Raw genomic sequence first — 11025 nt, forward strand, 5'->3', positions numbered from 1 at the left:
CCCTATTCAGTGTTTCCTGTATTTTATTCCTCTCTCGTTCTTTAGATTTATTGGGCTTTTTTCAGAAGAATATAGCTAGTAACAGTGGGCACCTGAAACAAACAAACAGACTCAAGTGACATATGGAATTGGAGCACTCAGTTGGAACACACTTCAATGCACAAGATGCACAGGTGGCCTTTGTGGGTAAAACGTTTCCTGGAGATGGGCAGTCAAATGACCATGCTGAAGTCATATTTGCCACTATTCATAATGTCAAATTAAGTTGAAGGCTTGTCATAGCACAAATAGTGGTGCAGACATTTAATAAGAATTGTGTAGCTGGAAAGCAGTATTTTGGAGGAGAAAGTAAATAAATAACGAACATCAACTTGCCCATGTTATGATGGCAAAAGTCTCATGCACTTAAAAAATCTGCATTTTGAAGCATAATATTACAACCCAAGGAAAGGGAGCAGTTTCTTCTGCTGTATAAGTAAGACTGTATCACAAATATCACACATTCATAGACGAAGATGTGTCATTGTTGAGTGTGGTGGTTCCAGTTGCATCCCTGTGCAAAATGCGTATAGAAATGTGCATCAAATTTCTAGTGGACATAATGTATTAAGTGTCACAAAAATACATCAAAATACCTTTTCCAATTTGTCCACTGAACTCAATTTTCCAACATGAAGTGAAGATCTGAGAGTCACTTTCAAACTTGGAACAGTAACAAGGCGATTTTTGTAATCAGTGTTCCTACTAAAAAATGGCAAGCACTATTAAATTGAGCACCTCATTTGAACATGGCCACATCAGTATCACACAAAGATTTTATTCACTAGTGTCTAAAATTTGAGCTCTTGAAAAAACACAGAATCACTGAATGGTTGAGGTTGGAAGGGGCCTCAGATCAGAGGGCTGGAACAGCTCTCCTATGAAGAAAGGCTGAGAGAGTTGGGGTTGTTAAGCCTGGAGAAAAGAAGGCTCTGGGGAGACCTTCTTGTGGCCTTTCAATATATATAGGGAGCTTATAAGAAAGACGGAAAGGGACTTTTTACCAAGGCCTGTAGTGGCAGGACAAGAGGCAATGGTTTTAAACTAAAAGAGGGTAGATTTAGATTAGACATAAGAAAGAAATTTATTATGATGGGGGTGGTGAGACATTGGAACAGGTTGCCCAGAGAAGTTATGGATGCCCCCTCCCTGGAAGTATTCAAGGTCAGGTTAGATGGGCTTTGAGCAACCTGACCTAGTGAAAGATGTCCCTGCCCAGGGCAGGGAGGTTGGACTAGATGATCTTTAAAGGTCCCTTCCAACCCAACCATTCTGTGATTCTGTGACCTCTTGAGGTCATCTGCTTCAACCCCCCTGCTCAAGCAAGGCCACCTGGAACCAGTTGTCCAGGACTGTGTTCAGATCACTTTTTAATATCTCCATGGAGGGAGACTCCACAGCCTCTCTGGGCAACCTGTGCCAGTGTTCAATCACTCTCACAGTAAAAAAGTGTTTCCTCATGTTCAGAGGGAACCTCCTCTGTTTCAATTTGTGCCCACTGCCTCTGGTCCTGTCACTGGGCACCACTGAAAAGAGCCTGTCTCCATCCTCTTTGCACCCTCACTTCAGGTATTTATATACATTAATAAGTTCCCCTCCAAACCTTCTCTTCTCCAGGCTAAACCATCCCAGCTCTCTCAGCCTTTCCTCATAGGAGAGATGCTTCAGTCCCTTCATCATCTTTGTGGCCCTTCATTGGACTCTCTCCACTGTGTCCATGTCTCTTTTGTACTGGGGAGCCCAGCACTGGACCCAGCACTCCAGGTGTGACCTCACCAGTACTGAGCCGAGGGGAAGGATCACTTCCCTCGACCTGCTGACAATACTCCTTCTAATGCAGCCCACAATACCATAAGCCTTCTTTGCCAGAAGGGCATACTGTTCACTCATGGTCAATTTGGTGTCCACCAGAACCCCAGGTCCTTTTCTGCACAGCTGCTTTCCAGCTGGTCAGCCCCCAGCATGTGCTGATGCATAGGGTTGTTCCTCTCCAGTTGCAGGACTTTGCACTTCTCCTTACTGAACTTAATGAGGTTCCTGTCAGCCCATTTCTCCAGCCTGTTGATGTCCCTCTGGATGGCAACACAATCCTCTGGTATCAGCCACTCCTCCCAGTTTTGTGTTGTTAGCAAACTCTGCCCTATCATCCAGATCATTAATGAAGATGTTGAACCAGGTCAGATCCAGTGTTGACCCCTGGGGTACACCGCTAGTGACTGGCCTCCAGCTGTAGACTTCGTGCCCCTGATCTCCTCCCTCTGGGTCCATCTGTTTAGCCAGTTTTTAATCCACCTCACTGTCTGCTCATCCAGCGTGTACATCAACAGCTTCTCTATGAGGATCTTATGGGAGACAGTGTTGAAAGCCTTACTGAAGGCCAAGTAGACAATATCTACTGTTCTCTCCCTGTCTGCCAAGCCAATAATCTCATCATAAAAGGTTATCAGGTTGGTCAAGTACGACTTCCCCTTTGTGAATCTAGGTTGGCTACTCCCAATCACCTTCTTGTCCTTCATGTGTCTGGAAATGGTTTCCAGAATTAGTTGCTCCATCAGCTGCCTAGGGGTTGAGAGGCTGACCAGCCTGTAATTCCCTGGGTCCTCCTTCCTGCCCTTATTGAAGATAGGAGTGACATTTGCTTTCTTCCAGTCCTTGGGCACTTCTCCCAGTTGTCACGATCAATCAAAGAATATTGAGAGTTGCTGTGCAATGACATCTGCCAGCTCCCTCAGCACTCGTGGGTGCATCCCATCAGCACCCATGGACTTATGCGTGTCCAGTTTGCCTAAGTATTTCCTGATTTGATCTTCTTCCACCACAGATACATCTTCCTTGTTCCAGACTTTTCCCTGGTCTCCGTGACCTGGGATTCCTGAAGGCCGGTCTTGCTAGTAAAGACTGGGGCAAAGAAGGCATTCAGTACCTCAGCCTTTTCCAGGTCCTGTGTCACCAGGTCCCCTATCTCTTTCAGCAGTGGGCCCACATTTTCCCTAATCTTCCCTTTGTCACCCATGTACTTGTAGAAGCCCTCCTTGTTGCCTTTGATACCCCTCCCCAAATTCAATTCCTTTCGGGCTTTGGCTTTCCTAACATCATCCCTGCATGCTCGAACAGTGTCTCTGTGTTCCTTCCAGGTTACCTGTCCCTGCTTCCACCCTCTGTATGCTTCCTATTTGTGTTTGAGTTTTGCCAAGATCAGCTTGTTCATCCATGTAGGCCTCCTGGCATTGCTGCCTGACTTCCTACTTGTTGGGATAGACCACTCTTGAGCTTGGAGGAGGTAATCCTTCAATATTAAGCAACTTTATTGGGCCCCTCTTCCCTCCAGGGCCTTATCCCATGGGACTCTCCTGAGCAGATCTTTGAAGAGGCCAAAGTCTGCTCTCCTGAAGTCCAGCATTGTGAGCTTGCTTTTTCCCCACCCTGCTCCCCTCAGGATACTGAACAAGATATACCAGATATAGTTACTTAGATTTAGAAAATCATCCATTCCAAAAGACAATTAATATATAGTACCAAAAATATGTGGTTTCCAATACATCGGAAAATTCAGTTCCCCATTCAGCAATTAATACTTTTCTGAATACCGTCACAGCATTCCAGCTATCAGTGCAGCCATTCATGCCACATATCCATCCTTTCATATGATGAGATGCATTAGGTAAAGGGATGGACATATTCTATGTTAGCTGAAGACTAATGGCCCTCAGATGGCGTTCTTGGAAAAATCCAATCATTATTCCCATTCTCCCTGCATAACTGCAATGGTGATTATGATAATAGCATATTGTTTATTAAAACTCATTTAACACTGACTTCTGGGCATTCCTGGAAGATCATATTATTGCATGTAAAGGAAAAGCATTATTATCTGGAAGTAAAATTTGAACATATCTAAAATTTATATACTACACGCAGTCAAGAAGAGGATGAGGATGCCAAGTGATGCTTCACTGCCAAGCAGTGAACAAGGGAGCCACATATCTTTGAGTAGAGGAGTTTTAGAGGAATATAGAATAACTGAAAGTTAGTGTGCTGAAAAGAGGGCTGGAAATAGTTAAGAGTTATTGGAGGTTAGCATATCTTTACAAATAGAAGTGAGAGAAGACTTATCATCTGAGTAAGGTCAAATGGACTAAAGAGAGAGCCTTGGTAGAAATGGATATGTATGAAATTCCAATCAGTGACAATAAGTGGTCCCACAGGCCTTTACACTTCTGATTTCTTTGGCTGTAAGTAATGCTTAAGATTGTCAGCATCGCTAAGGTAGTCATTTCTGAACTAGAACAATGAGACTAATGTCTCATATCTGATATGTAGATATTTATTATTGCTGGTTCTTTTTATCTGCAAAGGCTTTCTATCTCTTTTCCATGTTTATATTTTTGTGAATACACTAGGAAGAAAAGATGGACTCTGCTCTGAATTTGTATTAAACATTATTTTACACCCCTTCTTTGAAAAATCTCAATATCAAAATCTTCTTCATACTCTTCCAGTTCTTTTTCTGATGATAATCTTTTTAGATCAGCTGGACTGCTGCCTTCTCACAGATCCAGGGATAGTTCTCATAACAATTCTCACTGTAAACTCTTGACTTACGAGAAAACAGGTATGCACAGTTTTGCTTAGAGGACAAATCAATCCTAGAAAAAAAACCACACCATCTTGTTAAAAACTCTTACGTACAAATTAAAAAAAAAAAACTAAAGCCCTTTTGGACAATCATACATTATTGCAAAAGTTGCTTAGTCATTTTAAGGTTTATAAAGGTTTATGCAAAATATTGAAGAACATAACAGCTCATATAATTCAAGTCTGAAGGATCATTCTCCCACCTGCCTTCAGCTCAAAGATGTAAAAAAGAAAGCCTACGTATGGAGCATCATCAAAGCAGAAAATAGCACTAGTTCCTCACCAGTGGCTATGTCACTCCAACCATTGCTTTCTATAGTGGTAATTTGGGTCTGGAAACTGAAAGGCAGTGGTCTGCCTGAACAACAGGCAGATCATTCTGCCTGATGTCTACTAGCCACAGGAAGTGTAAGAGTTTGCAAGACAAAATGAGTGTGTGTTTCCAAGGAGGCACTGGAGAATCTTCAACTCGAAGAAGGTTCTCCAGACCCTGAAGAGGACTCTCATATAACTGCATACAGTGATCACTTCACACAGAACAGAATTGGAATTCAATTTTTTTCTCCAAGGTTAGTAAAGAAGAAGCTGGTGCAGGCAGGCTTTGCAGGAGGTAGGCTATCTTGAAGGAAGTGTGGGTTGCTTCCTATAGAGTTGTGGGATGTTTCATAAAGTGAATGGGTTTAAATAGTGAGAGCAGTCACTGGTTGCACTGGTTTGTTGACTCCTTCTCCTGCTCATGCTTCCAGTTTTCTGAAACTCTCTCTATTTCAGGGACTCCACACCTAAAAGAGTATTATAACTCCAAATACATCTGTGGCTGTATTCTGCCTTGAAGCTTTGCCATTAATGGAATTTTGGTTTCCTCCTCCTTCAGTGCACAGGGAGGATATTGTGCAAGAAGAGATTAAAAACCACCAACTGTTTAAGTTTAGAAAACTTACCAGTCCATTCTCTTTGTAGAAAGTTTCGTATCATCTATCCAAGACCAGCCATCAACTCCGTATGACAATCCAATCCAGTAAGATCGTTTTTGTGATATTTGAGATATGCTAATCTATAAAAAATGCAAAACCTTTATCACCAAGGAGCTTGTGGGTATTTTTTTTGCTGTACCTAAACAACTACTGTTGAGAGAGGAGGTGATCAAGAAAGAACCAAAGGAGGCAATTTGACAATGACTCTCTGAACTGCTCATCAGGCCCTCATAACAGTTTCCAAGAGACAACGTCTCTATTTGGCATGCAAACAGGAATATTTTGTGTTTGGCATCTCTACTAAATGTAAGACTAGGGCAACAATTCTTTTTAGAGGCCTCTCTCTCAGAGTCTTCAAAGAGATTTCCTGAATGAAAGACTCACTGCTTATAACTTTCACAGGATCCATGACGCTCATGTCCACTGTTTGGCTGAATAATATCCTGTGTTGCTAGCTACCTCATCATTACACATTTGTGGTTAAATGCTCTGCAGTCTGCATTGCCTCAGACCTTGGGGACAGTATCTCTATTACTACGTAACATCAAGAGGTACTTGCTGACTGGTGAGGAGTTTTGAATAGCTGATACCAATGCAAAGAAATTCCAGTATGATTGGAACCATACCAACTTGCTTTTCCTTTTCAGCGTAAGAAGGGTGGCATTCTGGGAGAAGCAAAAGTCTTCACTTTCCTGCCATGTGGCCTCCTTTTGTGAAAAGTAGAAACAGGTGTCGCCTCCAACCCATTTCCAGTTTACAGGGCAGAGTGAACATGCAGGTCCTAGAACAGAAAGAAACCATCAGTCCCTTATAAACAGCCAAAGGAAGAGTAGAGGAGTCTACACGCATAGGCCTGGAAAGTCAAAGTTATGCAGAGCTGAAATGTATATGGGCATTTTATGGGTCAGATCTACACTCATTATTTCTTTTTTTTAAAATTTATCATTTAATCTGATATGGCATATAACACCCTTGTTTAATCTGATATAAGGCCTAACACATAGATTTCAGTCTGTGTGAGCAGTAGTTCTACTTACTATTGTTCTTACTGTTTGCGTCACCCGTCAAGCACAATCTCTCCTTTAGTCCTTGCAAGTTTTCATTATGTCCCGCAGGTGCCTTAGAACCTCTGAGACCTGGAGTTTATAAAGATATTCTTCATGAGACAAAAAAGCTGTGATGATGCTACTGCATGATACATGCTTCATCATGTATTGCAAATTCACTTTTTGCAACAGCGTGCTCATATGCAACTCTGATGCTACAGTGTCACATATTGTGAGGACATCAGCAGATGAGAAAATGATGGATAAAGGGATTTCCAAATTTTAAATGCAGTTTAATCACAGTGCCATTGCAGGCCACTTGGTTACCTAATAAAAGACTAAAATAATGCAAAAAAATATGCTTAGGAAGGACTATCTTGAAATAATCATGTTGATCTTAAAGGAAGTTTTGAAAAAAACTAAAATCCTAAACGTACTTCAGGTTGAAAAAACCTTTTATTCTTAAAGGTTGGTAAAACTTCTCTGAAGAAAGTGGGGAGGGTGTTTTCATATATCTCCCTCAACAGTATTTAGATACTGGCTTTTGGTAGCAACGTCTCAGAATTACTATAAGTCCAGGCTCTGTGATGGAAAGTATAGATACAGTCATGTCACAGATAATAACAGCTAATATAAGTATGAGAGTCTTCAGTTCTCTTGGACATCTCAGGTAAACTGGGATGACTGAGTGAAACAGACAGAAAAAGTGGGATTTCCTCATGAATCTGAGTGCTTCTAGTATGTCCATTTTTAACATACTAGTATGAACTAATTTAAGACAGTAGTCTGCAAACATGAAAGATTTATCAAAGGAATGAGACAGGAACTGCTATTCCAGTAGAGAGACTTGAACAACAGGAGAAGAGGAGAAGGGAAACAACAAACTGATATATAAAAGTCAACATTTGAATTTTATAATTGAATTCAAATTAGCAAATAAATGAGTAATAGATGGATGAGGACGGAATCCATTCCTCCCACTCTTCCCAAAATATATCATCTTGACTTCTATATCCTTGCTCTGGGCACAAGTCCAGACTTAAAAACATTGCTTCCATCAAAGCATTATGTGCACCAAGCTGCAGAGTGTTCATTGCAGGCAATTAGGAGGAGAGGAAAGGACAGTATATGCGGGGACGATGAGCTATGGCTGTCCTTGTTGCAGTCAGTCTGCCACCTTTCTTCAGTGCAGTTATTCCCAAGGTGTTAATATGAATAAAGGAACACAGTATATTTCAGCACTTACCTAGGACTATAATTCCTATGGTGAGGGCCAGGCACAGTGCAAACAAAGTGAAGATAGCTGGCCACCATACAGCAAAGGGAAGAGAGCGCCCTGGGAGAAACCAACAATTTATCTGAGGGCAGGCACCATGTTCAGCAGCACTCCCAACCCTCCACCCTTCCATGAAGAGCCATCTGGTGACTCTCGAAAGAGTTCTCCTTCCAGGCTGTATTATATTTTAAGGATCAATCAAAATGCAAGTTGAGAAGAAGGTGTGGTGCCTCTGTTAAAGAGGTCTGTTTGAAAGGGGACACTGGACATGGTTTAAATGGAACAGGCAGGGGATTCCTTGCCTTTGAGAAATGATGAAAGTATGAAACATTGTAGTGATCCTTTGACTTAGAAGTAGGTGATGCTCCTGTTCTCCTTTGGCAGTACTGTATTACTCTGCTCTGTCAGAACAGAGTAAGGAAGTGTTTGCATACAATCTTACACTTTGCACAAATCCTTCCTGTTCTCAGGGCACACAGTGCTCAGGCTAGATGCCAGCTCTAGGCTGAGGCCCAGTTCAGGAAAATTCTGGAGTCCAAAATATCCACTGAGGTTTCCCTGGATTCAAAAATTCCCAAGTTACCATCACCAATCAGTCATGGCAATGCAGTATGATGGACCTTTCAGATGAAGAAATATTTAACTCAAGACTGGATGCTGTCTTGACATACATGGTTTAGCTCAGCTGGACGTATGGGTCTTGAAGAAAGGAAATGATATGACCTATGCATTCAGGCCTGGTGCTGTCTCATCACTTCTGGCCTTAAAGGCTATGAATCTTAAGCATTTTCTGAAAAATTGAGGTCCAGAGGGCAAAACGTGAAAGTTTTTTTCTTATTACAGTCAGATTGTCCTGTCTCTATAGCCATTTCCTATCATAATAAATAAACAATAAATAAAACTAACCACATTAAATCTGATTCCTACCTTCCATAGTTTGATCCTGAAGCCACTTGTCTTTTCCTACAGAAATTTAGGGCAAGTAATGGCAGCAGATCTACTCTATGCATTTTCACATTCATGCATGCTGGGTTTTTGTCAGACAAAACAATACAAATAGTGCATTAAACCTATAAGTACATATTTTTCTTATTTACTGAGCTGGACAAGAGAGAGTGTTCATTGTCTATCATAGTGCAGAAAGTTCAAAGAGCAAGTGTCAGTCGTACCTTTGTTGATGTTCAGGGACATGTAGTGTCTGGCTGCATCCTGTGGCAGGTGATTTAAATGAGAGTATCCATCCTCTCCCTCTGTATTCGTATGCATTATCTGAGAACTCATTCGTGGTTCAATAACGATCCTCTTAAAAGACAGACTGAATGATTTGTGAAGGAGAAGCAAAAAGAAAAGCAGAAAGAGGGAGGGGATAAGAGAATGAGTCACACTTCAAATGCCCTAAGGCAAGATATTTTATTCAAGTGTTACGTCTAACTCCTCCTTTTCTTCCCTCAGAGGAAGAACTCCTCTCTTCCCACCCATCACATCTCAGCCTGGGTCTGCATCCCCAGGTCTAGAGACACATAGGGATGACATGAGTCCCAGTAAATATATGGCCTGGTAGTTCCCCTCTTTTCCATTTAGCCTTCCATGACTTTCATCTCCTTTGAACTGTCCACATTTTAAACCAGAACAAACACCTTTGATTCATCTCAGAGGCAGACTAACTTCAGCTCTGTGTCTTTTTCATTATTCAGTGTTAAGGGCTAAAAATCTAGGTGTCTGTGTTCCTTTGAGAGCAAAGTTCGCAGCTGCAAATAGCTGCTGAAGCTATTTAATCACACAGAGGAGGTAGGAGGTGCTGTCCAGAGTCTAATGTCATCTTCTCAGAGGAAGAAGTGGGAAATCAGAGTGTGGGGAAAAAGACACAGACAGGATTTAACAAATAAGAGAAGTGAGCCTTTGTGGCAAAGGCTAACCACATACTGGACCGACCTAGCAAGAACGTAGCTAACAGGGCAAAGGAGGTGATGATTCTCTTCTCTCCATCACTTGTGAGTATGCAGCTAGAGTACTATGTCCAGCTTTGGGCTCCCCAGCAAAAAAAAAAAAAAAAAATCCCATAAAACACATAAATACTAAAACTGGTCAAGGGGAGAGCCACCAAGATGCTTAGGAGTTGGAGCACTTGATTTATAGGGACAGACTCTGACAACTGGATTTGTTCAGCCTGGAGAAGAGAAAGCTAAGGAGAATCCAATTGCAGTCTCTCACTGCATAAAGGGGCTGTGGAGAAGATAGAAGTACATCTCAGAGGTATATAGTGAAAGAACAAGAAACAATGGTCATAAGTTACAGTTAGGGTGGTGAAATATTGGAAGAGGTGCCCAGGTCGGTCCTTGGAGATTTTCTGAACTTGACTGGACAGGGACTGGGCTTATCTGATCCAGCTTTGAAATTAGACCTGCTGATCAGGAGTTTGGACAAGATGGACTTCAGAGGTCCCTTCCAAATAAAATCTTTCCATGACTCTGTGATCTATGAATATGAAGGGAAGACTCACTATGATTTTTAGGGGAGAATGCCCAAGGGAACAATAGTCGAACACCTGAAAGAGCATCTTCTGTTCCCCTTTCTTGTAACTTGAAGAGAAAAATTTAGAAAGTGAGAAACAGACTTGATACTACTTTCTTTAGTAACTCAAATTCTCTGCACCACCCAACTACAGTAGGAGCCCATTTTTCTTTTTGCAAAGCTTGGCTCACAGTTTGCTGGCCCTTCTGCACAGTGCTGTGCACTCTTCCCTTTTTCCTCTGGAAGTTCCTCTACCAGGAGAACATAAGATGTATTAAAGTAATGATGTCAAGAGAGAAGGTTCTGAAAGGTTGCCACCTCACCTGCTGCCTCAGATGTTTCAGATGAGTAGAGGTTTATTTAATTTAACATGAAACAAATACAAAAACTGACCAAGTGAAGGCAGGGACAGAGTGAAGGACCATGCTCCATGGACAAAATAATACCAGTTGAAAGATCCCGTTAAGGACAGAAGATACTGTGGGAAAGACCAGGCAGGCTTAGAGCGATGTGAATCTCTAGGGTGATAGTGAGATTGTGTAAC

General features: G+C 41.8%; 1 protein-coding gene across 1 annotated transcript; it reads right to left on the reverse strand.

The window, feature by feature from the left end:
- Positions 1–3957: 3957 nt before the first annotated feature.
- On the reverse strand, positions 3958–9267 carry LOC140646550 (C-type lectin domain family 1 member A-like). The gene is made up of 6 exons (XM_072850666.1): positions 9140–9267; positions 7941–8030; positions 6686–6784; positions 6275–6429; positions 5616–5728; positions 3958–4685 (listed from the first exon to the last, which is right to left on the reverse strand). The coding sequence occupies exons 1-6, from the start codon at positions 9249–9251 to the stop codon at positions 4562–4564; spliced, it is 693 nt and encodes a 230-aa protein (XP_072706767.1). The 5' UTR covers positions 9252–9267; the 3' UTR covers positions 3958–4561.
- Positions 9268–11025: the final 1758 nt, after the last annotated feature.

This window comes from Ciconia boyciana, chromosome 1, assembly GCF_034638445.1.
Source record: "Ciconia boyciana chromosome 1, ASM3463844v1, whole genome shotgun sequence".
In the NCBI taxonomy this organism is placed as follows: Eukaryota; Metazoa; Chordata; class Aves; order Ciconiiformes; family Ciconiidae; genus Ciconia; species Ciconia boyciana.

Bases quoted from the DNA above. Each gene is read 5' to 3' on its own strand.
- LOC140646550 (XM_072850666.1), bottom strand. From the start codon at position 9,251: ATGAGTTCTCAGATAATGCATACGAATACAGAGGGAGAGGATGGATAC. The intron at 6,785-7,940 runs GTAAGTGCTGAA...TATAAACTCCAG, and splicing joins CATAGGAATTATAGTCCTAG to GTCTCAGAGGTTCTAAGGCA. The intron at 4,686-5,615 runs GTAAGTTTTCTA...TTTTTTTTCTAG, and splicing joins TCTACAAAGAGAATGGACTG to GATTGATTTGTCCTCTAAGC.